The sequence below is a fragment of the Zalophus californianus genome, chromosome 10, assembly GCF_009762305.2.
Source record: "Zalophus californianus isolate mZalCal1 chromosome 10, mZalCal1.pri.v2, whole genome shotgun sequence".
NCBI classification, from domain to species: Eukaryota; Metazoa; Chordata; class Mammalia; order Carnivora; family Otariidae; genus Zalophus; species Zalophus californianus.
In genome coordinates this window covers 1,551,865-1,577,837 of record NC_045604.1, presented here as the reverse complement: position 1 = coordinate 1,577,837, position 25,973 = coordinate 1,551,865, and the positions used below count along the sequence as shown (strand labels likewise).

At 54.5% G+C, this 25,973-nt stretch overlaps 3 protein-coding genes and 1 long non-coding RNA gene across 17 annotated transcripts in view; 2 read left to right on the top strand and 2 right to left on the bottom strand.

The window, feature by feature from the left end:
* The window catches only part of GON4L (gon-4 like), a 68,590-nt gene extending 62,950 nt beyond the window's left edge, over window positions 1–5,640 (top strand). For 7 of the 8 annotated variants that reach the window (XM_027612504.2, XM_027612507.2, XM_027612506.2 and 4 more), the window contains 8 exons: window positions 537–680; window positions 1,198–1,341; window positions 1,444–1,563; window positions 2,637–2,750; window positions 3,395–3,605; window positions 4,044–4,674; window positions 4,765–4,867; window positions 5,204–5,640. In XM_027612504.2, the coding sequence (XP_027468305.1) occupies window positions 537–680; window positions 1,198–1,341; window positions 1,444–1,563; window positions 2,637–2,750; window positions 3,395–3,605; window positions 4,044–4,674; window positions 4,765–4,867; window positions 5,204–5,353 (1,617 nt within the window). In that variant the 3' untranslated portion in view covers window positions 5,354–5,640. Of the gene's footprint in view, window positions 1–536; window positions 681–1,197; window positions 1,342–1,443; window positions 1,564–2,636; window positions 2,751–3,394; window positions 3,606–4,043; window positions 4,675–4,764; window positions 4,868–5,203 lie in introns of those variants that run through there. The other variant, XR_003523176.1, reaches the window with a different exon arrangement.
* A 54-nt stretch (window positions 5,641–5,694) lies between these two features.
* MSTO1 (misato mitochondrial distribution and morphology regulator 1) lies at window positions 5,695–9,746 on the bottom strand. 5 transcript variants are annotated; one of them, XM_027612511.2, is made up of 14 exons: window positions 9,590–9,746; window positions 9,359–9,494; window positions 8,883–8,952; window positions 8,712–8,787; window positions 8,382–8,436; window positions 8,156–8,294; window positions 7,866–7,983; window positions 7,658–7,792; window positions 7,397–7,549; window positions 6,986–7,117; window positions 6,731–6,912; window positions 6,420–6,524; window positions 6,226–6,338; window positions 5,695–5,963 (listed from the first exon to the last, which is right to left on the bottom strand). In XM_027612511.2, the coding sequence occupies exons 1-14, from the start codon at window positions 9,671–9,673 to the stop codon at window positions 5,749–5,751; spliced, it is 1,713 nt and encodes a 570-aa protein (XP_027468312.1). In that variant the 5' UTR covers window positions 9,674–9,746; the 3' UTR covers window positions 5,695–5,748. The 5 variants fall into 5 exon arrangements, 4 of the variants coding, with proteins under 4 accessions (XP_027468312.1, XP_027468315.1, XP_027468313.1 ...); XM_027612514.2 differs by having other exon boundaries at window positions 5,695–5,987; window positions 6,259–6,338; window positions 9,590–9,721; XM_027612512.2 differs by having other exon boundaries at window positions 8,156–8,243; window positions 9,590–9,721.
* Window positions 9,747–9,864: 118 nt separating this feature from the next.
* On the top strand, window positions 9,865–15,569 carry LOC113931958. 2 transcript variants are annotated; one of them, XR_003522927.2, is made up of 4 exons: window positions 9,865–10,479; window positions 12,147–12,795; window positions 15,007–15,148; window positions 15,428–15,569. It is a non-coding gene; the product is annotated as an uncharacterized LOC113931958 (long non-coding RNA). The 2 variants fall into 2 exon arrangements; XR_003522926.2 differs by having other exon boundaries at window positions 9,869–12,795.
* The window catches only part of DAP3 (death associated protein 3), a 32,605-nt gene continuing 21,666 nt past the window's right edge, over window positions 15,035–25,973 (bottom strand). Inside the window, exons 4-13 of one of the 2 annotated variants that reach the window (XM_027610251.2) lie at window positions 24,885–24,986; window positions 22,817–22,925; window positions 22,600–22,692; window positions 20,632–20,762; window positions 19,859–19,939; window positions 19,614–19,772; window positions 19,015–19,074; window positions 18,371–18,460; window positions 15,983–16,100; window positions 15,035–15,228 (exon numbers count right to left, since the gene is read on the bottom strand). In XM_027610251.2, the coding sequence (XP_027466052.1) occupies window positions 15,143–15,228; window positions 15,983–16,100; window positions 18,371–18,460; window positions 19,015–19,074; window positions 19,614–19,772; window positions 19,859–19,939; window positions 20,632–20,762; window positions 22,600–22,692; window positions 22,817–22,925; window positions 24,885–24,986 (1,029 nt within the window). In that variant the 3' untranslated portion in view covers window positions 15,035–15,142. The remainder of the gene's footprint in view (window positions 15,229–15,982; window positions 16,101–18,370; window positions 18,461–19,014; window positions 19,075–19,613; window positions 19,773–19,858; window positions 19,940–20,631; window positions 20,763–22,599; window positions 22,693–22,816; window positions 22,926–24,884; window positions 24,987–25,973) is intronic. The other variant, XM_027610253.2, reaches the window with a different exon arrangement.

Here is a 25,973-nt window from a genome sequence, read left to right as displayed (position 1 = left end):
GCAGTTTTATTTCGTACACGGTGGTCGGGGATGGCCACTGCAGAAGGTGACATTCGAAATGTTGGCCAGTAAGTGTCTACATGCGAGGGCTTAGTCCCAGGTGTTCAGGAGAGGGAGACCCAGGAGTGAAGGGTGGAGTGAGTTCTTCTGGTCGGCTTGAGGCAGGCCCGGGGTCCCGGGGTCCTGGGGGGGACGCACACCCGCACATGCTCTCTCCCCGTGGGAGGAGCAGCATGGGTGCGAGCACTCTGGAGACGGAGACGAGCTGCGGCGTCTGAGGTCACAGCCCGTGAGACAGCCAGCAGCTTGACATTCGCACGCCCCCGGACGCTTGCCGTCCCGTCCGAGACTCTTGGGTTGGTTGCCTTTGCAGCCCAAGGTGCGTAGATGCCGGGGCCTTAGGCACCGTCTGGCGGCTGTAAACGGGGTCCCCGTCGCCCCCGCTCCCGGGCCCGACGCTCGCTCCGTGGGCGTAGCGCCGTCCGGTCCGCGCTCGCTGCGCCCGTGACGCTCTTGCTTTCTTTCCACCGGGGTAGTTTGAGGAACAGCAGGCGTTTGAGAAGAGCCGCAAGTTTCTTCGGCAGCTGGAGATTTGCTTTGCAGAGAACCCCTCGCACCACCAGAAGATCATCAGGGTCCTCCAGAGCTGTGCGGACTGCCTGCCCCAGGAGATCACGGAGGTGCTCTTCCCTGTCCTGCTGGCACCCGGGCCCGTTCTCTTGCTTCTGGGGTTCTTGGACTTCCGGAGGGGATGAAGAAGGCGAGGACTTTTGTCGGCTTTCCTGAAGCATAAACCCCTGGAACAGGGGGTGCTTGTCCCCTGAAACCAGAGCCTGAATGAACTCAGAGGCTCAGGGTTGCCATCAGTGCCTGGAAGGGAAGTTCAGGGAAGGAGGTGATGGGGCCTGGGGGGGACCCGTCTCCTCGCCGTGCTCGGGTTGCTGCCGGAGCTGGAGATCAGGAGGCCGGGGTGCAGGGTGTGGTCATCAGGGATCAGACGTGTTATTAATCCCCCTCCAGTGTAGGCATGCGAGCAGGGAGGGGATGCTGAAGAAGTCTTAGCGGTCCAGGAGAGCTTTCCTTGGCTGTCCCTCAGTGGACAAGGAGGATAGACCTTGGGGGCGAATGGGACTGGTTTGGGACGGCAGCCTGGAGAGACCCTGGACGCTTCATCCTTCCCCCGACCACTCTCCCCAGCTCAAGACGCAGATGTGGCAGCTTCTGAAGGGCCATGACCACCTGCAGGACGAGTTCTCCGTCTTCTTTGATCACCTGCGCCCAGCAGCCAGCCGGATGGGGGACTTTGAAGAGATCAACTGGACGGAGGAGAAGGAGTACGAGGTACCGGCTCCGAGGCTGCAGTGGGCTTGGGAAGGGGGCAGGCCACGCGTCGGAGGGGTGCCTGCCCAGGGTCTGCGCTGAGGGGCCCCTGCTCCTCCCCAGTTTGACGGCTTTGAAGAAGTGGCACTGCCCGATGTGGAGGAGGAAGAGGAGCCCCCCAAGATACCCACGGCCTCCAAGAGCAAAAGAAGAAAAGAGATTGGGGTCCAAAATCATGACAAGGTACCCCAGGTTGTAGGGTGTCACCCGCTTGCCATAAAGCAGGCCTTGAGTTTTCTGCATGTTTCTCTGGCTGGTGCGGTGCACGGCCTCTGGGGCCCCAGGCGGTCGGGTCAGGCTGCAGAGCCCCCCGGGGGTCGGCGGGGAGGTGCCGAGGAGGCTCCCCCACAGCCGCCCCATTACAACGATGCTTCCCCCTCGGCTCTCTGGCTTGGAGTGGTTTCCCTTGCCCTTGGGTCTCGATTCCTTCCTTTCTGTTTGCGTGAAGAGGTAGAACCGAGCATCCCCACTTAGCAGTACCGGTAACGGCTAACGCTCAGCTGTGTGACGACAGATGTGTACCTCTCGGAGGTGTCGCACCCGGGTCGTTCCCTCACTTCCTTCCACGGCAGGGCCATGAACAGATGGCTCTTGTTTGCATTTGACCGAAGAGGAAAGGGACGTGCAGCTTGAGGCTGGTGCCGGGGCCTCGTGTCTCCTAAGTGGCAGTGCTGGGGTGCGGACCCCGGCGGCCTGGAGTCTGCTCAGACTCACTGCCCTCCGCCACTCGCCCAGGAGGAGTGTGTTTTCCTCTTCCTTCGGCAAAACTGCTTCTTAGCAGCGGGATGACCTAGGGCAACTTACTGAATCTGTGTCAGCCTCTTTGTCGTTTGGGGGGGTAATAACGGTACTGGCATCTGGGGTCCCTGAACAGAGAGTGTCCCTGAGGGGGCCTCCCTGTGCACAAAGCAAGCCCCCCGCCCCGAAGGGGTCGGTGGAGGGGGCAGAGCCCCAGGTACAGGGACGCGGGAGCCAAGGTGGTCGGTCATCCCAGGACTTTGCCTCCGATTGTATCTGACTTCAGTATTGAAACATCTGGGCAGCTGGGCTAGGTCAGTCCTCTGGGTCGTTGCAGGGTCGTGGCAGGGCACTCCAGCGGGCTGTGGTTGAGTCCCCCCAGGCCATGGGAAGAGCTGCAGTGCCGCCAAGGAGAAAGGGTGCTGGTCAGGGCGGCTTGCTCGGGTGGCCTGCAGCCCGCGTGTTCTCTGGGCATCACGCACCCTAGCTGGCCACTAACCAAGCCCAGTGTTTCCTAGGAGACTGAGTGGCCAGATGGAGCCAAGGACTGTGCCTGCTCCTGCCATGAAGGAGGCCCTGACTCCAGGCTGAAGAAGAGCAAGAGAAGAAGCTGCGGCCACTGTGGCAGCAGGGTGAGCAGGGGCGGGGGGGACCGCGTGGGGGGCCGGGCGCCGTAGCTGCCTCACCGCGCCGGGCTGTCTGCTATATCCCCGTCACGCAGTGTGAGTGTGCGTGCGCCAAACAGAATCCCGTACAAGTATGTGATGGATTTTGCTTTTTGAAGATAATCCTGTGGGTAAGGAAGGCTTTTGAAATTGGAACAATCTGTATCACTTCAAATATTTCTGATTTCTTTTTTTCTTCTCTTATGAAATACACAGACCCTAAAAGTAATGCCGGTTCTCTAGGGTAGGGTTGGCTGGCAGCAAAAATAAGAGTTGTTGGTTCGAGGAGCGGGAGAAGCAGACTTTAAAATTGTCAGTTGGCCTGGGCGCCTGGGTGGCTCAGACGGTTAAGCGTCTGCCTTCGGCTCAGGTCATGATCCCTGGGTCCTGGGATCGAGTCCCGCATCAGGCTCCCTGCTCCTTGGGAGCCTGCTTCTCCCTCTATCTCTCTCTCTCATGAATAAATAAATAAAATCTTTAAAAAAATAAAAATAAATAAAAAATTGTCAGTTGGCCTGCTGATCATCGTGGCCGGGCTGCTTCCTGTGCTCAGGCCCCTAAAACAAAGGCCGTGTGAGGATACCCTTGACCAAGAAGGCCGTTACCTGCAGGTCTGTGACAGCAAGTCCTACAAGAGCAAGGAGCCCCAGGAGTTGGCGGGCAGCAGTCCCCACCGGGAGGCCAGCCCTGGGCCCGGTGCTAAGGAAGCCGGGCAGGGTAAGGACCTGCAGGAGGAGGAGGCCCCCGAGGAGCGAGAAAGCACAGAGGCAGCTCAGGAGCAGCCTGGCGGGAGCGCTGGCAGCAGGGGGACGCCTCTTCCCCGTGAGTGCTCTGCCTCCCAGCCCCGCCTCGGTCCCTCTTCCCACCTCATTCTAACATACTTCCAGCGAGAACGGCTCCGAGCCAACGCCCTGCCCATTAGGTTACTCAAGTAATAGGAAGTCCTGTGTCTGGCCTTTGCTTTGCTGTGGCCTCTGCCCTCTGGCCGAATTGGGAGTGCTGCCGCCCACATGATGCGTACTCTCTTCCCCTGCCCTCCCGAGCCCCGTGATCTGCACCCCGAGGACTCGGCCACCCTGGGCCATGGCAGTGGGACCTTGTATCGCTGTATAAGCGACCTCGGGCCCCATCCTCGCCTCGGTCCTTGAGGTTGGGGCTCTGTCAGTGGTAACCAGCCTGCATGGCCCTGCGGCAGCTCGGGGTTCTAGGTGCATCTTGACCCTGTCCATACCCTCAGATCTTTACTTTCCTCCTAAGCAGGATTGGCAGTGGGGAGCACTCCGCTCTCCCCTCAGGAAGTGACTCTTGCAGACCAGCTCGTCCTGGATGACCCACGGCCCTGCTCGCCGGAGACCCCTCGGCTTCCCTCCAGTACTGGGGCCATGCTCTGCACTGGGGGGAGAAGCCAGGCTGGGCAGGAGGTCCTCTCCTGCCCTCAGGCATCCCCCAGACTTCGGAAGGAGAGGGAGGAGCAGGAGGCAGTGGGTGAGCCAGAGGCTTCCATGCCGGCCTGGGAGGCTTCGGAAACGGAGAAATGGCCTGGAACTGTTGAGGAAACGGGACTCAGGAAGGAAGCAGGGGGCTCAAGGACCAGAGACGTGGGGAGAACACAGGTATCTGAGAGATCAGATACTCCAGAGAGCTGGTTGTTGGCAGGCAGAGCTGCCGTGAAGACAGGAAACAGAATGTCCCCTGTCCGTGAATCTCCTTCGTCAGGAATTGACATCTCAGAGACTTCTTCCAAAGCCCCTAGGGGAGGTCTGGCTAAGGACAGTGGAAGCCAGGGCAAGGGTCCAGCGGGAGAGCCGCACCCGAAGGCCACAGAAGCTACGGTCTGTGCCAACAACAGCAAGGTCAGCTCCACTGGGGAGAAGGTGGTCCTGTGGACAAGGTAGGTAGGGGTGGACGACGTGTGTGTGTAAAATTCGTGGAACACATCCATGTTCCTAACGTGGGACTAATCGTGCTGTGTGGTTTCCAGGGAAGCTGACCGCGTGATTCTCACCATGTGCCAGGAGCGAGGAGCACAGCCCCAGACGTTCAGCAGCATCTCCCAGCAGCTGGGAAATAAGACCCCCGCCGAGGTAAGTGGCTTCAGCCCTGCTAGAGCCTCAAGCCCCAGGGAAACCGAGGAAGGGACAGGGTGGCCAACCGAGAGACGAGCCCCAAGGGCCCAGAGGAGGGGCTTGACTCATCAGGGCACATGGCAGTGGTTCTAGAAGAGCAAGGGCACGGGGTTTCGAGGTAGAAGTCCCAGAGATTCGATTCTAGTTTGTTTTTAGGGCCAAACCTGAAGCCTCTTCAGTTCCCTCATCTGTGGAGGGCGCAACCCTCGCCACCTTACTGCGTGGAGCGGACGAGATTGCTCCCGTCGGTGTACCGTGCTCAGTGTATGTGGGAATCGCACCTTCTCGCCCTAGGTCTCCCACCGTTTCCGAGAACTCGTGCAGCTCTTCCACACGGCCTGCGAGGCCAGCTCCGAGGACGAGGAGGACGCAACCAGTACGAGCAACACAGACCAGCTGTCAGACCGCGGGGACCTTCTGTCTGAGGAGGAGATGGACGGGTGACTGGGCGCGCGCCTGTCGTCTGCACCTCCTGCCCCCGCCGGCCCCCCGAGGGAGGGCGCCTGTACTGTGCCGGGGCGTCCCTGAGCTCGGGGCACAGAGCCGCGGGGGCTGAGGGCAAGGACGGAGGCAGACCGGTGGCTGGGCAGCTGTGCCCGCGTAGGCGTCGCTCAAGGTCTTCAGAAGCTACGTGTGCTCGGCCCGGGGCGGGGGCGGTGGGGGGGAGCTCCTTTTTCCCCCCCTTGGTCCCACGGCGTGTATTTATTGTTGAGACCTGACCTGACCACGGCGTTTCTAAATGTAGCACATGCCCGTGCTGGTGTCACCAGTCCCAGAACACTGAGTCCTGCACCCACGGTGTTTATTGTAAAGCAGCGCTTTCCTTTGCTTGGAACACCTCAGTCCGCGAGGCCGTCCCCACCCTGGTAGCACTGGGCCAGGCTGCCCAGCTCCTGCAGCGCCTCCTCCACGTCCCCCTGCTCCACCCCAGCGTCCATGAAGCTGGCCCAGCGCCGCACGTCCAGTTTGCCGAGGTCTCTGGCCAAGTCTCCCAGGGCCCGGCCCAAAGTAGAAGAGGAGCAGAGGGCCCCAAGCACTGGGATGCTCTCCACGGCTGTGGGGGGACAGAAAGGGGAGCCTGCCTCGGGCTCTGCTGCCGACAGGGAAGTCCGGGTCTGCGGCAGACCTGGCTGGGGCATGAACCCCGTGAATCCTGTGTGCTGTCCCCTTGGCAGACCCGTGCTCCAGAGGAAGCCACTTCCCTCAGTGGCTTCAGTGGCCTCAGTGAATAAAGGGACTTTTACCTGTGGACTTCCATGCCTCCCTCTGGCCACACATACAGTGCAAGCTCTCGTGTCCCTTCGTCACCCACGTACCTGCCCCCGATGGCGGGCCATCCAGAAGCAAACCGTGCCGGCCGAGGCTTGGGGAAAAGAGGCAGGGGTACGGAGGAACCACCTTGCAGGGCGCCAGCAGCAGGTGGGCGGAGCTGGGGGGTGAGAGCAGCAGCTGAGCGCGAAGAAGGTGAGCGAAGTGGGGTGTGGGCGGGGACAGCCGGCCTCCCACTGACCTCCTGGCTCTAGGCTGCTGCTGCTGCAAGTACTGGGCCAAAACGTCCTCCCCCGTGTCGCACGCGTGGAGCGGTGAAGGCAGACGTGTCCCTGGGGCGGGCCGGCTGCCGGAACAGAGCCAAAACCACCTGTAGTCTGCCGCAGTGTGGATACGGAGCTGGGAGTCAGGTTCCCAGGCCATCGGCCGAAGCGGGGTGCTGAGGGTCTCTCTCCCTCTCTCTCAACGTGGGGCAGGGGGAGGAAGAGGCGGTGCTCTTCGGGGGGTGCGGCCGAGCTCTGACCGGGGCTCCGAGGAGCCGCCCGCCCTCACCTGGTGAGGCATGCTTTGTCTAGACCCCTCAGCACCACTGACTGGGCGAAGCGCGCTCCAGAAGGACGCCCGCATGCGGACAGCGGGGTCCACGCCGCGGCCCCTCCGAGCTGCGCCAGGGCATCAGGGAGGCACTGGCCTGGTACCAAGGGAAAGGGGATGGCCGCCGCCGCCGTCGCCACCTGAAGGTGAGGGAGAGGTCAAGTACCCGAGCGGCCGCTCGGTGCTGGCCCGACCCCTCACAAGGCTCCACACCTTTTTCCCAGAGGAGTTCAGCGTATCGGCCAGATGAACCATGGAAACTGGTGAGGAACGCCGGCGGTAAGGAACCGTGACTGTGTCCAGGGCTGTAGCCAGGATGGCGGCACAGTGGAAGGGCAGAGTGGCCTGCAAAGAGGGTATCAACAAGGGCACTCAGCGTCTTGGGTCTGGAGAGCAGAGCACCCGGGCCTCTCTGCCATGGCAGAGGGGAGCTCCCCGGCCCCGGCCCCGGCCCCGCTTTGGGACAAAGCAGGGCTGTGCTTGGCCCGAGGCTGGGCAAGCGGAGGACAGTGTGCTGTGTCGTGGCTGAGTTCAAGCTGAGGCTTCGCGAAGAGGGCTGGCAGGTGAGGGCGGGGTGGGCGGGCGCTGCTCTACCCGCCACCTGAACAAGAGCCTGAGCCTTACGTCATAACGGAGGTGAGGGAAGGTGACCGGAGGCTCAGGCCGCAGTCCCAGGCTCCCGCCCAAGGACAAGGGGCAGACCAGGGAGCTGTGAGCAGACATGTGCACCAGGCCAAAAGCTGTGTTCAGCAGACGATAGATGTTTTTCTGGGGCTCCTGGGGAAAGAAGGGTAATTGGTTTTAAGCAACATTCTCCCTGGGCTGTCATCCCCTCATTTTTCCCTCCCTGCCCCTGGGACTGCCTTTTCCCCAGGTTCTGCTCACCCCAAGACTGTAGGGACCAGGGAGAAGGCCCCAGGTTATTATTCCCCGCCCCGAATACTCGTCCCGTAGCAACTCTGTGGCCTTCGCGCCTACCCCAGAGAAGCCATCGTGCAGGTCACACAGGATCTGGAAACCCTGGAAGGAGGCGAATGATGACAGAAAGGACGAGACAAAGCATCTGCCCGTGCCCCCCACGCCCTCCGGCTACCTGCAGGTAGTCACATTCCTCCACGAAGAAATGCAGTCTGTCCTCCAGCTCTTCCAGATACCTGGGCTCCTTCAGGAGACTCTCGCCTTGGCCAAAAGCCTCCAGGCGGCCTGCTTCCCTGCCATGTGTGAGCACAGTCCTGACTTGCAGGAACCCCGCCATTCATCCCCCCCTACCCCCTAGCCCAAGATCCTGTGTTCAGGGAGGGCAGGGAAGGTGGCCTTCCAGAGCCTTATTCAACATCGGTGGGGACCCAGGTCCTTGCTCCACAGCCTCTGCAGCCCCCATACCCATCATGGTTGTACTTCTGAATCATACAGATGCTCCGGGGATGGAGATGGACGCGCAGGAAATCTGACCAGACTCTGCTGCTGCTCTCTGTGGGGACAAGTGGTTTGGGGGCTGTAGCAGCGGTGAGTGGCGGGGGACCTGAAGGAAAAGCAAAGGAAAGGCACATTTCTTCGTGTTCCGGTTCTGCCCGGTTCCCCATCCCATAGTACCTGGTAGAAGTCTCACCTTTGCCATTGGGGATGGATTTGACCCTCCAGGTACCATCACTACTCAGCACTCCCTGGGAGGGATGAGAAACATCTGCATTTAGCTCCAGCCGGTCCAGAAGCAAAAGTTAATTTATCCTCCCTGATTTTGCTGGCCACAGCCTCCAGCCTCCTTTCATTCACGTAGTCACATTTCTTTAAGGAAAAGTGCTTTTTCCTAAAATGCCGTTCCAAGCTAATGTTTAAGATGATCAAAATCCTTTCTTTTCTTTTTTCTTTTCCCCTGGGCCCCAATGGGGGCAATCTAGTTACAGCGCTGGGTTTAAAAGCTTAGAGCAGAGGCCCTCACCTCTGCACTCAGAAGGTCCTGGAGATAAGGATTTGGGGGACAGAGTTCCTCCTTGTGTGTGGTGAGCTTTCCCTGCCTGAAAGAAGACAGAGGTTGGTTGACGACAGGCACGGTTTCACTGATGCTCGGGCTTCCTGCACACGTCCCCCCTCCTCTGAGGACCACAGATACCACGCTATCGCTGCATCTAGCTGTCTGTCCCCGTAGAGGCCACCTTCTTGTTTTAGGGAGCTCAGACTACCTGTACAAAAGAGAACGGGGGCTGTTAGGTCAAAGCCTAGCCCCTCCCCGCCTTCGGCTAATCTTCCTGGGGTCACCCGACAACCTGCTGCCACCCTCCCTCCAGCCCTCGGCTCTTCCAAGCTTTCTTGAACAGACAGGAGTTGGAAAAAGCCCTTGTCTAGGACAATCTGGGCACCACCCTTCCCTTCCCAGCTCAGCCATGAGCTGTGCGGCCCTCCGAGAGGGCCACGGTTCACCACCTCGCCGTCTCCAGGAACGAGGAGCCCGTCCCGGAGTCGGCTCGTGAGCGGAACAAGGCTGTGCCCTCCCGTGGCCAGCGGTGCCCGCGGCGGCTCCTCGCCGGTCCTGCAGCCTGGGGCGGGCGCGAGCCCCGCACGCCCGGGGGACCCCGGCCGCCGCCTCACCCTTCAGATCCATGAGGACGAGCCTGGGCGTGTAGGTGTCCTGGCCGGACGGCGTCCTGCCGGCCCGGTACAGGACGTCGGGACACAGCTCCCCCGGCGGCTCCCCGGCATCGGCCGCGTCGCACAGCGCAGCATCCTGGGGTGACGCAGAGAGGGGCCCGGCCTCAGCGGGGGCCGCAGGGTCGGGCCGGCAGCAGCGGCCCCTCGGGGGCAGCCGGCCGGAGGCCTCACCTGCTGGTTCCACCAGTGCGCTCCCACGAAACCTGCGAAGTGGCCCAACTGCAGCGTCAGCACCTCCCGGGCCCCACCCGCCATGCCGCTCGGCGCCGCTGGGTCGCGCAGCCGCGACCGGCCAACTCGCCGCTCGGGGCCGATTGGTTCGTAGTCCCGTGGGCGGGACCTCGTTCCCCGCGCTCTATTGGTGCGCCGACACATCCTTTCCCATCAGACGAGCGATTCGTCGGGGGTCGGAGGCCCCGCCCACACGCCGCGGCGCCGCCTGCGTGGGACGCGCTCGCTGGGGGCCGGGGCCCCGCGCGCCCGGAAGCAGCGGGGCGAGCCGTGGGGCCTCGCCGGGCCTGGCGGGCGGTTCCCGCGGGTGGCTCTGCGCGGTCTCGCCTCAGGGGCTGCTGCTGCTTGGCCGACGGCGCCCCAGGAGACACAGCCCTGGCCCGGAGCCGAGGCGCCCCTCTTCCCGCGCCGGGCACAGCCCTCCTGGCCTCCGACGGAGGACTCGCCGGGCCCCGTGTCGCCCTTCGGGAAGGAGGCGCCCTACGCGGCCCTTGGCTCGACGCTGTCGGAGAGACTCTTCCCCACCCCTGCGTGGACTTGCAGCCCCTTCCGTGGCGTCGCGCGGGGACCCGCAGACGAGGGCTCCGCTGACCCGGGGACCGGGCTCCGCGCCGTGAGGAGGCTGCGCTCTCAGAGCCGTTCCCGGCGTAGGGCGGCGGGGCTGGTGCTCCGTGATCTTCAAAAATGGTAGTCGTCATCACGGGTGGTAACTGCGAGGGGGAGAGCGCCCCTTCCCACGGCTGTGAGCCATGTGGATACCCTTCTTTTGTGAACTGCACGTTCAGCTCTCTTGGCCGTGTTCTTTTGGGTTGGCTCATTGGTTTGTAGCAGTAAGTACTTTGTTGGGGACACAAACCCTTCGTCAGGTCTGTGTGTTGAAAACACCTGTCCTGTCCCTGGTTGCCTCTTCCTTTCCTTGAAGGGAGGTTTTTGTTTTGTTTTGGAGAATAGAGGTTTGTTATTTTGTCTTTTTAAACGTAGTCACATTTATGGACCTTTTCAAATGTTACTAATTATGTCATGTTCTGGGCTTTTGCTCGTGTCTGTTCCAATTTCACAGGATATTTTAAAAAGTGTCTTAGAGTCCCCAAGGAGACTAAAAAAGGGGAGGGTGTTAGGGGTGACAGAACAGCAGCTGAACAAATGTAGAAGGAAGGACAGAATTTAGATTGCGGCCATCAGTTTAACAATCTATTCAGATGAGGATCATCAATGGATGTTAAAACCTTTGGGTGATAATTTATGGGAAAACGGGATAGTTTCAGGATTTCACGGTAATACTCTGCTTGTTCATTACATTGAGAAGGCTCCTTTTACAATGATGGATGCCAGAGTTAACCAAGGGATCAAATTTAGCATCACCAGAATGAAACCAACGGCCGTGATGTCACGTGTGGTAGACAGAAAGCATCAGCTGTGTATCGTGTTTGCCAAAAGTATTTACCCTGTGTCTGAAGGGAACAATGAGACAAATCCAGAATGTGGACAGTCTGTAAAATAACGGGCCTGGCATTTTCAAAAATGTCAAATAACAGAAAAACCAGAGGGTCTATTGAAGCTAAGAGGACACTAAAGAGATATTTCAGCGTAAATGTAATTTGTGAACTTTGATTGGAACCTGGATTGGAGCGGGGGTGGGGTGGGGCAGCCATTGGGATAACTGGAGAAATTTAAAATTAGAGCACATTAAAAAAAAAAAAATAGAGCACATATTAGAGTACGTTGTGTCCATGAAGGGTTTCTTTGGTGGGTTAATGATATCCTGGGTACGTAGAAGATCTTATTCCTAGGAGAAACGTGATAAAAGACGTGTCTGCAATTTACTTTCAAATGATGACACAAAGGAAATAAATATGTAGAAAGATAAAGCTAGTGTGACAAAAGGTTAACGGCTGAATCTAGGTGAAGGTTATATGGGATTCTTTTGTATAGCTCTCTGCATTCCTGTAGGCTTGACAGTTTTCAAAATAGGGTAAAAGGTGAGAGTAAGTCTTGTGTATTCTGGGCTTTTTTGTGTCCACAAAATATTTAGAATTAGTTTGTCAAGTTGCACAGAAAAATTTAAAAATCTCTAGGTGTTTTGATTGGGATAGCCTTGCATCTCTGTAGATCGGTTTGGGGAGAGTTGACACCTTTAAAGTAGTAACTTTTCTAGTTTATATTCTACCATTGATTGAGGCCTTTTAAGTTTTCTCCAATAATATTTAATAGTTTTATTTATAAACATCATATACCTACTTTGTTACATTTGTTTTATCTATTTCTGTTGCTATTGTAAATGAAATCTTTAAAACTTTTATTTTCTGTTGTTATGGAGAAATGCAGCTGATGTGTATACTGACATACCCAGCACCACTGCTTGCGCTCCCTTAGTAATTTTAATAATTTATCTGTAGACTCTCGGGTTTCTACACCATCATATCCATAAATAATGATGATTGATTGTATTTATCCCTTTCCAAATCTTATATATAACATTTTGTTTTCCTCATCTCAGTGTATTGACTAGGAAGAATGGTGTGGAATCAAATGTCTTGCTCCCTGCCCCGCCTCCCATCTCAAGGGGAAGCTGTAACCCTTCACTTCTGAGTCTGATGTGGACTGAAGTTTTTTTTTTTTTTTTTTTGAAGATTTATTTATCTGACAGAGACAGTGAGAGAGGGAACACAAGCAGGGGGAGGGGGAGAGGGAGAAGCAGACTCCTCACTGAGCAGGGAGCCCGACTGAGGACTCGATCCCAGGACCCCGGGATCATGACCTGAGCCGAAGGCAGATGCTTAAGGACTGAGCCACCCAGGCGCCCCTGATGTGGACTGAAGAATTTTTGTCGGTACTGTCTGTCAGTTTGTGGGAAGTTGTCTTCTGTTTCTGGTTTACTAAGAGTTCTTTTTCCTTTTTTTTTTTTAAGATTTTATTTATTTATTTGAGAGAGAGAGAGAGAGAGAGAGAGCACAAGCAGGGGGAAGGGCAGAGGGAGAAGCAGGCTCCCTGCTGAGCAGGGAGCCTGATGTGGGGCTCGATCCCAGGACCCCAGGACCATGACCAGAACCAAAGGCAGACGCCCAACCGACTGAGCCACCCAGGTGCCCCTAAGAGTTCTGTTCATGAATGGATTTGGAATTGAAGAAAACTTTCTCTGAATGAAGGTGATAATTTTATTCTTCCTTTGTTTTGCTAACGGGATAAATTACATAGTTTTTTCATTTTTTATTGGAGTATTGTTAACATAGATGTTATACTTCACGTGTACATGGGTGTTATATTAGTTTCGCACGTACAATATAATGATTCAACGGTTCTGTAAATTTCTCAGTGCTCATCAAGATAAGTGTATTCTTACATAGTTTGATTTTTTTTTAAAATACTATTTTTATTTATTTGAAAGAGAGACAGCAAGAGCGAGATACGGAACACAAGCAGGGGGAGTGGGAGAAGGAGAAGCAGACTCCCAGCTGAGCAGGGAGCCCGATGCGGGGCTCGATCCCAGGACCCTGAGATCATGACCTGAGCCGAAGGCAGGCGCTTGACCGACTGAACCACCAGGCGTCCCTGGATTTTTTACTTTCCAATCCATGCAGTTGAGTAAGAGAAGCCCCAAGAGACCAATTGTGGGGCAGATGCAGCATGGAGACAGTAGCAATCAGGGCGTGAGGGTCAGGTCTGTAGAAGGATCTTAAGCAAGAAAACTGGACAGAGTGGATTACAGATGACATTTAGCGAATTACAGAAGTAATGATGCTAATTCTCCAGCGGGATCTTTGTACATCTCTGACGGTCTAGCCCTACAACTTCCTGTTCCACATTCATTAGCGAAAATGAGGCCTAGTGATCCTGACTTGCGCCGCCCAGAGATGGAAGCCACTGTCCTGGCCTCCTCTGCAGTGGAGGTCAGGTGCCCACTCAGACACGGTCCCAGCGTCCGAGTGTAGAGCGGATGCAGCCCTTCCCGGAGGTTGTGGGCACCACTTCATTCCTTCCCTTTTCAAATGAAATGAGTGCGAGGGCACTCAACTTACAAGACAGACTCCTGACAGGGAAAATTTCCAAGCTATGTGGAAACACCAAAGTACAGAAGAGAACGCTCCAGTGTTTAAAAAAACCCAATTTATGTGTGCACTTTTATCTCCAGAATTCGGTAACAGAAGTTGCTTCTAGAAAAGGAAGCAAGAAAGGAGGCTGATTTCCATGATACATGGTTCTTTATGGTTTGAACATGGCTAGACAGTAGGAATAAAGGTGTATGGAAGCCGCCCAATGATCCAGCTGCAGGACAGCTCAGGTCATTGGCCCTGTGTAGGGGGCTGAGGGGGGGAGGCAGGGGTGTGGGTAGAGAGCAAACTGGCAAACGTGTAGGAGCTCAAACAGGAGGTGACGGGTGTGTCAGCAGTCTGTGAGGATGGAGAGGACAATGGGCTTTGACTCTTGTGAAGACAGAGCTGAAGACCCGACCGTCCATCGTGGGGGCATGTCAGGGTTTGGAACAGGCCTCCAGCCTCCCGGAGCCGGGGGCTGATGGAGCAGGCGCTGTAAGGTGGGGATCTGGACCCCAGGCCGGCCGACCTGACTGAGGACTGGATCGGGGCGAAGGTTGGGTTCTGAGAGGGAGCCTTGAGGCGGTTTGAGTGGGGGGAAGCTCACTCTGCAGCGAAAACGCTTCTGCACGTCCACAGACCGTCTCCCTCGTGGCCTATAAAATATCGTGGCCTATTTTATAGGCCAGATAAAGCGCTATAAAATCAAGTCCAAAAGGGTAGCGACCGACCACTGAAGGAGTACCGCCCACGTGTGAGGCACTTTACACACACCGTGTGATTCAGTGCTCACAAACGGCCCCAAAAGTTCGATCAGGCGACACAGGGCAGGACGGGGGCTGCGGGGCCCCGAGACGGCTGGTAGGTGGCAGCTGGGGCGCAGACTTGGCCTCGAGTGCTACAATGGGGGTAGGACAGGGAATTCAACGCCACGGAAACTGATTGGAGTCACTATTTTCTCAAATCTCCCCAAGCTGGCACGCACATGTGCATGAAGGAGGGGCTCCCTCCATCCGTCCGTAGTCCTGGGGCCCCTGCGGAGGCGACCGTGGGAGCCAGCGGACCGGCGTGGGAGGGAGAACTTAAGGGGCAAATTCGATCTCCTGACCTGAATCAAGTGTGGAAATAGAACTAGTGGAAATTTCTGCAGAATCTGGTCTCTTCAGACCCCTCGCAAGCAGAATGCTGGAGAAATTCAATTTGGCCAATCAAAGGCTCTTTCCATTTTATAAATCTAACACATAACTTTAAGAAAGATAATTTATTTAAGGGAAAGATCCATAATTATTTAAAACATGAAAACTCCACTTAATAAACTACTTTCAGGAACAAGAGGACATCTCAGGCCACTACCGTCAGTCTTCACCGAAGGCTGGGAGCTGACTCGTCCTGGCCACGTCCCGTCTGACTGGGTCCGGGACAGGAAATGGCCCCTGTCTTCCGGGCAGGCCATGACCGCAGCTTAAAGGTAGGCGCAGAGCCGCTCCAGCTGCCCGGGGTTTGCGTTACTCAGGAACAGCAGCTCCTTCTTCCCTTCTTCTGTCTGAGCTAAAGTGGGGGGGGGGGGGGGGAGACGCACACAGCTCGCAGCTCTGTCTGCAGCACCGTGCTGCCCAGAAAATTCTGTGCTCAGAGGCTACGTGCTTCAGATGGTGCTGGAATGTAATGACCACTGCCGAGAGACCGCGCTTCTAGATCCGTCTTCCCAGCAAATGGTTCTTTTTTTCTCTCTTCCTCTGTAATCTAGCATCTGTCTCTCCCTCTGTTCCAAGAACATCTTCTGGACTCTCGGACTCTGTCAAATGCCGACCCCCTCCGAAATCTCTGCACTGTGCCTCCTGGCCTACCATGTGCTGAGGCTGCTTTCTACTCCTCCCTCTAGTCTTCGAACGACCCCCTCCGACAGCAGCTGGCTCGCTCTCACCCAGCGACACAACCACCTCGGCCTCTCCTCCGCTCGCCCGTGCCGGGGGCAGAGGGCAAGGCGGCAGCGCACGGCCCAAGGCGCTCGTGTCTGCAGACCGGGACGGCTGAGCGAGGGGCTGGCCTGGTGCCGGCTGGCCTCTCACATGCATGGGGCTGGGCTTCCAGCGTCAGCATCTCATCTGACGTGAGAGTTTGGGAAGAGATGCACTGTCTTGTAACCACCCCCCTGCCCCCCCACCTTTCCTACCGCCTCATCGGCCAGAGAGAAGTCAAGACAAAGGGAGAAAGACAGTGCAGGCTGCTGCCGCGGGAGGAGATAAGGCTCTGACTCGGTGAGACTGAATACAAAGCCCGGACGGAGAGTTCGATGACCGACCTTTCTCATGTTGAAGCCAGCTGTTCTCCAAATAATACTGAATGCAGCTTTCAAACTCCTCTGGGCTGTAGTTGGAGACCAGGATGGGAATAAAGGGATCCAAGGCATCAAATCCTTCCTGGAGAAGGAAGAATATTCATTAAGTGACGAGTCAGCAGAGAGAGTGGCCTGACTTAAAACGCTTTGCTTCCCCTCTGTTCCTCGCCGTCTGGCCACCCCGCCGTGCACGGGCACCACACCGGCCTGTACTCGTGCGAGACGTAACGCCCGGTCTGTGTGCAGACAGAGTTGCAATTCTGATTTTCACAGTTCTGACTTCAACAGTCAATAACCACTCTGACGGTTCATAAACTCAAAAACCAGAAACAAAATGAACAAGGGTGGCCATAAAGACCCATTAAATGGAACATACACTGAAACGAATCCATCAAACCATATTTCAGTTTTCAAACACAATACTGAAGGGACAAGGGACCTGAGTTCACTTCTGAACAGAGCACCTGGACGGAAGATGCTGCTGAGAAAGACAAAAACCGCGCCACGCGAATACCAAGCTCTCGTCTGCACCACGTCGTTTGCACGACCCTGGGGCTGGCAGCTGGGGACCGACCCTCCCTGTGGGCTCGGATGGCGTTCGTCCTGCTGGAGAGAAGGCTCCTGCCCTCCGGAAGGGGGGCAGCGGTGAGGCTGCACTGCTGGCCGGGATCAGTCTGCACTCACGGGTTTTTCACAGGAATTGGGAAATGCGGAGATGTGCGTGGGCATGTATGTGCAGACACGCGCACACAGCACACGTACACGCGTGCATCTATTCCTGGACTGCCCTGGGAGGCCTACAGGAAGTGACACCCCAGCAGCAGTAAGCACACCTAGCACTCGGGTCCTGGAATCTAAAATCCAGCCCACGCTCAAGAGGTGGGGCATTCGGTTCCACCTCTGGAAGAAGGGAGCATATTTTAAACATTTTGTTTAAAAGTGAGCTCCAGGGACGCCTGGGTGGCTCAGTCAGTTAAGTGTCTGCCTTGGGCTCAGGTCATGATCTTAGGGTCCTGGGATCGAGTCCCCCACTGGCCTCCCGGCTCAGCAGGGAGTCTGCTTCTCCCTCTGCCTGATGCCCCCCCCCCCCCATGCTTGTGCATGCTCTGTCAATTAAATAAATAAAATCTTCAAATAAATAAAAGTAGGCTCCACACCCAAGGTAGAGTTTGACCTCATGACCTTGAGATCAAGAGTCACACGCTCCAGCGACTGAGCCGGCCAGGGCCCCCCCCCCCCCCGCCCCGGGACTTGGTATTCACATGCCACTCTCCTCCACAATGAACCAGGGCTGCCTGCGGAGTGGTTGATTCTAGGCCTGTGGCATGGAAAGTACAAGATGAGTGGGGAACATCTGTATTCCTTGCCAACAAGAAAGCAGGGGCTCAAGAATGATGGAGGCGCGTGAAGAGGACACAGAAGCCAGTTCAAAGGGGTGTCTGCTGGCCAAATCTGGAATAATTTCAGCACCAAAACAGAGATCGATAGTAAAGGTTTAGAACTCATGAAAGAGGAGTCTGCGTGTCCACAATGAAACAAGTAACTGTAAGGGGAAGGAACGTTCTCTCACGTAACAGAACGCCAACCAACAGGACGCAGAAGAGATGAGGGAGCTGGAAAACACCATTCTGCAAGTATCACAGCCGGGTTTAGGGAAGAATCACAAATGAACGCTCCGACCAGTAAGGGGCGGCGTGTGAGCAGTAACGGGACAGTTACACGGCCTCAGCGTGAGCCAACGCAGTGACTTTACCGAGGACACAGCAGGTGGACGGCACCTGAGCCAAGTGTTCAGACTTCACGGTGGCAGCTGCTAGGAGACGCCATCCGGAGAAGTCGCCGGACAAGCCACAAAACCACCCACGACTGGCAGGTACTCTTCCAAAGGTTGTAAGAAACAAAGACCGAGGTGCTGTCCCAGGGTGAAGGGACCGAAGAACCAGACAATCAAATGGGACGCGTGACCAGGACTGTTCCTGTGAAGGACACCGGGAGACCTGGGAAGATCTCGGCCCGTCCTAAAGTTCCCAGAATTATATCGATGCCAGTTCCCTGATTTTGATAATTGCGCTGTGGTTATATATTTAGAATGTCTTCGATTTTAGGAAATACACATTATTTCGAAGCAGGCAGCATGTCTCCGGTAACTGTCACATAATTCAGGGAAAAAAGTAGATGGAAAAGAATAAAGCCAATATAGAAAAGCGTTAACACTTTAGGAACCTGGATGAGTCATACAGGAATACGATTTTTCTCCAAGTCTATAATTATGTTTTAAAAAAACAAGTAACAAAAAAACCTCTTCAGACAGAATGACCATCTAAGGGGAACCAGATTTTCTGATGATCGGACCTTTCCCAGCAGCTCCTGGGGCAGATAGGCCTTCCGCGGTTTAAAGAGGGACCCAGTCTGGCTCAGCGTCAACACAATGGCGCCTCCGTGCTGAAAGAGAGGGCAAGGGGCCGAAGGAGAAAAAGGTGGGAAACACAGAAAAATGCATTTTAGTCATCTGTAGATTTTCTGTCCAGGTAGATGGCAACTGAATAGGTTATTAGTCCTGGATTCGGCTCTGACCACAAACTGCTACATGATCTCACATCGATAATAATCTTTTCCAAAGTTGGGAAGATACAAAAACACTCGGAACTGCCAAGTAAAATTGTGCCAATACTTGAATACAATGGCTACTTCCCAATCCAGTGGGAAGATCAGAAACCAAATACATAAGACTTCATTTATTTTTAAAGATTTATTTGAGAGAGGGAGAGAGCATAAGCAAGGGGAGGGGCAGAGGGAGCGGGAGAAGCAGGCCTCCCGCGGAGCAGGGAGCCCGACGTGGGGCTCGATCCCAGGACCCCGGGATCGTGACCTGAGCCGAAGGGAGCCGCTTAACCGACTGAGCCCCCCAGGCGCCCCTAAATACAGAGACTTTAAACAAAGAACCTTCTGTCCCTAAACTCAGAGACGGACGAGTAGTGGGCGTCCCGGACACTCACCCAGTCGTTCCTCACCATCTTCCTCACGCCGCGCACGAGCGCCAGCTCCTCAGGGGCCATCTGCGCGCCGCCAGTGTGGGGGAGGGGCAGAGGTCAGGACAAGCTGTGCCCGGACGCTCCCCCGGCACAAACGACTGGCAACAACTCGAGCAGCCTCTGAGAGGGGAGGGCTGCCAGCCGAGGCCCCGACTGCGCCCCCCCCCCCCCCCCCCGGCCTGGCCCGTTTCGGACAAAAAGCAGTCACCGAGGGAGAGCACGCCCCCCTCCCGACACCGTGGCTCTCTTGTGCCCTGAGGCCAGGTGCTGTGGCCACCACACTGCAGAAACCAGTCACCCAGCCTCCTTCTGAAAATAGAGCAGCAAGAAAAACGGACAAGACACAGCTTCTGCTGCGGGGGTTCTTTTCCAAATACCCGCCTTGAGTTTTCAGTGGATGGGGGGGCCCCCACACCCCCCCTCTCCCCCAGGTGCCATGTTTATGCTACATCTTCATTCACACGCTCCTAAGGCCACCAAATCTGCGCGGACCACAAAGCCACGTCCCCGCCCACACGGCGGCACCAGAGGTCAGCGTGACCAAGGAAACTCCGTTTTCCTACCGGGCTCTTATCTTCCCTCTTCAGCGTGGTCCTTCCCCAGAGAGCATTGACGCCATCCACCGCCACCAGGAGGCGGAATGCACCCGAACCACTCTGACTCTTGAGCTCTTTGAGAACGATCCCGACGGCATCTGTGGCATTCTTCACCCGCGTCAGGCCCTGCAGGGAGGAGAGGCAGGGGCTTGCGGGCCCACAGGAGGCCTCCTCTGGAATGACACAGTACCCATCCCCTGTCTTTTTTATACCTGTTCAACCACTTCTCCCAGAGGACGGCCTTTCTCAGTGCTTTCTCGCTTATTCCAGACGTACTTCTCCTGAACTTTTATCTAAAAACAAAAGTAAAAACCAGAGAAAGCCTATTTAGACTAAAGATGAGCCCATCCCCAGCTGAGAAGGTAGGAGGATAAGGTTGTTAGGAGTCAGTTTTAATCTGTTTTTCAAGCCACGTTGAGAGACTCCAGGAGAGAAGTGAATGCTTTCTAGCCCTTTTCTGCCTACAGCGTAAGAACAAAACCGGTGATGCATTCTGACTAGAAAGGTCCGGGATGAGGCCCTGGCATCCACAGGTATAAGCTCCCAGGTGACTCTGATTTATATCCAGAGTTGAAAACTCCTGGCCTGGAGATCGTATCCAAGAACTACCAGAGCAAAGAATAATTTTACCCTTACATTTCTGGTGGCATGAAAGACCTTATCTGGAAAAAATTCTATAGCTGGAAATGTGCTTTAGAGGATGTGAAGCTGTAGCTCGGGGCAAGTCAGTGGATCCATGTGGACTGGACCTTGCTGCTGGGAAGCCCCTCGGTGCTTTGGGGACGGCTTCCGCCGCGGCTTTAGTTTGCACAGAGGAGTGAGTTCCAGGTCGTGACGCACTGTGCGTAAGACACAGGAGAGAAACACAGAATGGCCTAGCAATCCCAGCTACAATATTAGCTTCCCACAGTCTACCATGCTCAAGGCACAACGATGAAGTCTATTTAAAGACCGTCCAGCATCAAACCTCTAGGAGTCTAGTCACCTGACTCAAGAAACGCTCATTCGCAGTTTTGAAGTTCTTCAGCCAGCTCGAAGCCTCTACGGGTTGATCAAAACGCTGCTTGTTGTAGGCCGACTGCAGGAGACCCCGGCAGTTCTTCACCCAAAGGTGAGCTAAAAAAAACAAACCAGGAAGGAAACCAGGCAGGAACTGACGGTATTCAGCTCAGAACACTCTGGGCCTCTTTACATTATGGGAAACAATGTTTGCTTCCCACAAACAGACTTCTGAGCGACAAGGGGCGAGGGACCCCGACCCCGGCGTTCACTTCCCACAAACTGACTCCTGAGTGACAAGGGGCGAGGGACCCCAACCCCCGACCCTGCACTTGGAAATCTGCGTATGACCTTTGTCTCCCCCAATGAACCGCTAGCCTACTGCTGACCAGAAGCCTTACTGATAGCAGAGTTGATGAGCTCTATGTACGCTCCACTGTATTCTTCCAGCAGAGCAAACTAGAGGAAAGACGATGTGACTCAGAAGGTCGTATGGATGAGAGAATACATTTACAGTGCGCTGTTCACTGGAAGACCTTTGCATGGAAGAGGACAGGCACAGTTTAAATCGTTCAAGAGCCAGCTATGACTGCCTTCGGCTCAGGTCATGATCCTGGAGTCCCGGGATCGAGTCCCACATCGGGCTCCCTGCTCAGCGGGGAGTCTGCTTCTCCTCCTCACCCTCCTCCATCTCATGCTCTGTCTCTCATTCTCTCTCAAATAAATACATAAAATCTTTAAAAAAAAAAGTGAACTATGTATTTCTTTCTTTTTTTAAGATTTTATTTATTCATTTGACGGAGAGAGACACAGCGAGAGAGGGAACACAAGCAGGGGGAGTGGGAGAGGGAGAAGCAGGCTTCCCGCGGAGCAGGGAGCCCGATGCGGGGCTCGATCCCAGGACCCTGGCATCATGACCTGAGCCGAAGGCAGACGCTTAACAACTGAGCCACCCAGGCGCCCCGCAACTATGTATTTCTTAAAGCCTTCTTGCTTCAGAGGTTTATGTGTCTGTCTGGTCCATCTGAGGTTACACACCATGGTTACGATCCGTATCCAAGACATACCACATGGGTTGAAGGTCACTTTAGCTTTCTTGCAGTTTTTATTTTTAATTTTTTAAAGGATTTTATTTGTGTGAGAGAGAGAGAGTGCGACCAGGGGCAGAGGGAGAGGAAGAAGCAGGCTCCCTGCTGAGCAGGGAGACCAACGTGGGGCTTGATGCCAAGATCCTGAGATCATGACCTGAGCGAAAGGCAGACACTTAACGACTGAGTCATCCAGGCGCCCCTTCCTGGCAGTTTTTAAAGAGAGTCAGAAAAGGTGGATGCCCACGACGCTGAACACAACGGGGAGGGCTACATGTGCAGCATAAGGCTTTAAGTGTGTAAGACCCACGCTGACAAGTCTAGAATGCTGATAAACAGCGCCGCGTCAGAGGCCCCCTAGGGGCTCAAAACTGCTGATCGATGACAGTAAAGCCTGTGCTAACCTCTAAGGTGGGAGTTCAAGCTCTGGGGGTTTCATCCAAGTGAGGACTGCTGGGCCAAAACACTTTTTTTTTTTTTAAAGGTTTATATGAGAGCGCGAGCACGCGAGCACACAAGCAGGTGCAAGTGTGGGAGAGGGGGACAGAGCGCATCTCAAGCAGAGCCCTGGCTGAGTGCGGAGCCCAACAAGTGGCTCGACCCCACGACCCTGAGATCACGACCGGAGCCAAAACCAAGAGTCGGCCGCTCAAGCGCCAGAGCCACCTGGCGCCTCCCAAGTCCTTCAATCTTATTATCAAAAGGCTCTCGGAAGCGTTCCGCTGCACTTCTCTTGTTGCGCTTGCTGACATCACAGGCAGCCGGCTTGTGACTACTGTGAAGTCAGGATGGGCGAGCTCCGCCCGGCCATTCCCGGGCTGCAGCCCGATGCCCAGGCCGCAACAGTGAGGAGAGGGCTTTCTTACCATCTGGAATGTGCAGAATCAGCCAGTCCTGTTTTGCACAGAAATGAATAACATGGCAAAGACTGAGGGTTTTGCCTGTCCCCGTCTCCCCATCCAAAGCACCTATGGTTAAAGAAAACATCACCAAAGGGACCCCTGGCCTATCAGCAAATGGCCCCTTCCCCCCTCCTCTTTCCCCTCAGTGGTGAGGACGGCTCCGGCAGGCAGCAAAGGATACAGAGAACATACCGCACGGCTGGGTGAGCAAAGTTGGTGTTTTTCAGGTAACGCAGAAGCTCTAGGGCTGGCTTCCTCACCATCAGGCAAGCTTCGTTGAATGTCCTCACCTGACAAAATAAGGAAGGAGGGCGGGGTGGGGCGTGGGGCACTGAGCCTAATACGGCGACCAGAGCGCCCAACTGCATGCTGAGAGGCTGGGCTAGTACTGAACTGGAAAATCTATCCACAGAATTCAGCTAGAACACCAAGCAACACAATAGCCACCTTCTGATGATTTCTGTTAATGAAGCCAAGATATATCACATCAGTAAACTGAAATCTACAAATAAGCGATAGCCATCTTGTCACATAGCTAATAATCCATTTAGGATTACCATCTTAAAAGAATGTAAAATGTTTAAGTATCTGATACATAGTAAATACTGAATAAATGTTAATTCTTTTAAATCTATTTTTAGCTCATTCTTCTAGGTATCTGGACTTTTCTCTAGAAACACATATATGGCAGCTCAGGAGCAGGTGTGACTGGGGGGCCCACAGCCCGGGGGCCACACAGGACGCCAGAGAACTGACACACAAGGTTCAATCCCTTTTTGTCACCAGGAATACTTTGGTGGAAAAATCTGGGAAGCACTGATATGTGTGCCAGTAATTTGCAGATAAAGGATTTAATGATGTCTTTTAATAAGAACAAATACTTAACAAGTACTATTCACAAGTAGATAAGGATTAAAATAGTGTTGGTATTTTCTTTTTTAACGATTTATTTGACAGAGTGCACAAGCACAAAGGGGGGGTGGGGGGGAACCCAAGCGGACTCCCTGCTGAGCACAGAGCCCGAACTGGGGCTCGATCCCACGACCCTGAGATCATGACCTGAGCCGAAACCAAGAGTTGCAGTCTCAACTGACTGAGCCAGCCAGGCGCCCCGATGGTGTTGGAATTTTTACAGAAATCCTAACCGCACAACTGGATTGGAGGACTTGACAGGCAAGTTCAAACTTAATGGAAAGTGAAACCTTCGAAAACATGATACAGATATTAAAACAGAAATGCCATATTAGGCAATATGACAGTGCTAAAATACACAAACAATGGGGAGGGAGTTGGCCTTCATGTAAATGGAAAGAATGTATGAGTAATACCCTCCAAAGCCCTGGTGGCCAGGCCAGTCTGAAAGCAACTGGAGATGGTTACAGTGCAGAAGCTAGAAGCTGCGCTGCAGACGCCAGTGGTCTAAGCACCATTACAAGTGACTTCTTCTGGTTGCATCCTATTTCCAAATTTAAGTACGCCCCACCCCAATTTAACAGTTTTGATGACAAGGCTATCCATGTCTAGAATTAGCTCCCTTACTGGTGTCTCATCTAATCTCTTGAAATAAAGGACATGGAAGGAGTGCGATCCTCTGGCTCTGAAGCTAAAAATCACCTGCACAGTCCAGTCTGCTATTTCAGTGAGAAGGAACCATCTTTGAGGCTGACAGGAATTCAGCGGGAGTGAGTCAAGAGAACCAATTATGCCAACAACCATGCCTGCAGTTGATCCTGAATTCTTTCAACGGCTATAAAGCGACCCAAGATTAGAGGTTTGGGTTGAAGTTATAGCCACAAAACTACATTTTCTGAAAATCCATGAGAATGAAGAACAATAATGCATCTAAATCCAAATATCACTTCTATTTGGCTCAGGAATAGATCATGATTTTGTTTTTTCTACAGCATGCTAATTGTTTTCATGGTATTTTACTAAGGCAAATATTAAATTCATTATAAACAATTATTTGAATGCCAAAGTTTCTAGAAATCTGTCAGGTAGGTAACAAGGAAAACAGCAGGGTACTACTTATCTAAGAATATTTTGCCTGCCTTCAATGGTGAGCCACAAACACACACTGACTTAAAGTAATTACAGGAACAGCACTATTTACAAAAGATAATCAACAGCCAAATCTGTCTGTTTTAGATTCAAATTTCATGTTATAGCTTCGTACTCATTTAATCCCACCCTCTGCCCGCAACAGCGCGTGTCCCGAGCTCCCTGGGACCCCGCCCGGTCTGGAGCACCTGCATGCCGAAGCGAGGAGGCAGGCCGTGGGGGAAGACCGTCCCGAGGTCCTGCAGGGGGATGCGGTAGTGCCGGCCCTCGTGCTGCTCCCCGTGCCGGGCCTGGGAAACAAAGACGCCAACAGCTACAGGCGGGCCACAAAGGGACAGGCACTTTACAGAAGTGGAAAGGGCCTGCGAGACCGTATTAAGGACTGACTGGAATCTCTCAGGGCTGGAAAAGATGTCTTTCATTTCTTATCTTAGACAAAAAATGCTGGTGGATGTCCTCAAATCCACAGTGTGTCTATAAAGCGGCTGTTGGCTCCACGACGAAGCCAGTTGCTCAGCAACGTAAACCTGCATGTGGAGGTAACAGAGACAATTCCTGCCATCTGGATTCTTCTGCGCTGTGTATGGAGATGCGCCGGTCATGTGACAAGATCATCTGCACACCACTGTTTCCATAGAAACCCCAGAGGAACTGGCCAAAAACGGACTAGGATTTCAAGGAAAGCTGAAAGACACTTCAGTGACTTCCCTCATTCAATTTAGTTTATGCTTCTGAAAGTAGGTGAGTGCCAGAGACGTCACGACCCCCCCCCCCCCCCGGAGCTGGTGTCCTGGGTACTGAGTTCCGGCCTCCCTTCGGCGTGCACAGTGCAGGTGAAGGCGGGGCAGGTGCAGGAAGGGAGAGGGAGGGGACTGGCTCCCTTCACGTTTATGCCCAGACCACACGACTACTGTCACGGAGGAGAGGCCACCACCATGCTGGGGAAGGAGCAAATGCAACACTGGATGCTACCAGAACCCTGGCTTCTGCTGACAAACCTCACTTTCAGTGCTGTTCTCACCAAATCAGGTTTGTTCCCCTCCACACACTAGGAAACCCACCTAGAAAGGCGGAAAATAACACCAGCCTGGCCAACGGGAGAACTGGGTTCTCCAGCTGCCCAGCCACGCGATCCTGGGCAAGTTGATTTCTTTAAGGGCTGGCTGACAACAGCTGGCTAGCCATTTTTGTAAATAAGCTTTTATTTGTCTTATATATTTACTTATTTTACTTATAATTATTTATGTAGTAATTACTGTTTTGTGAAGCCCCACCCA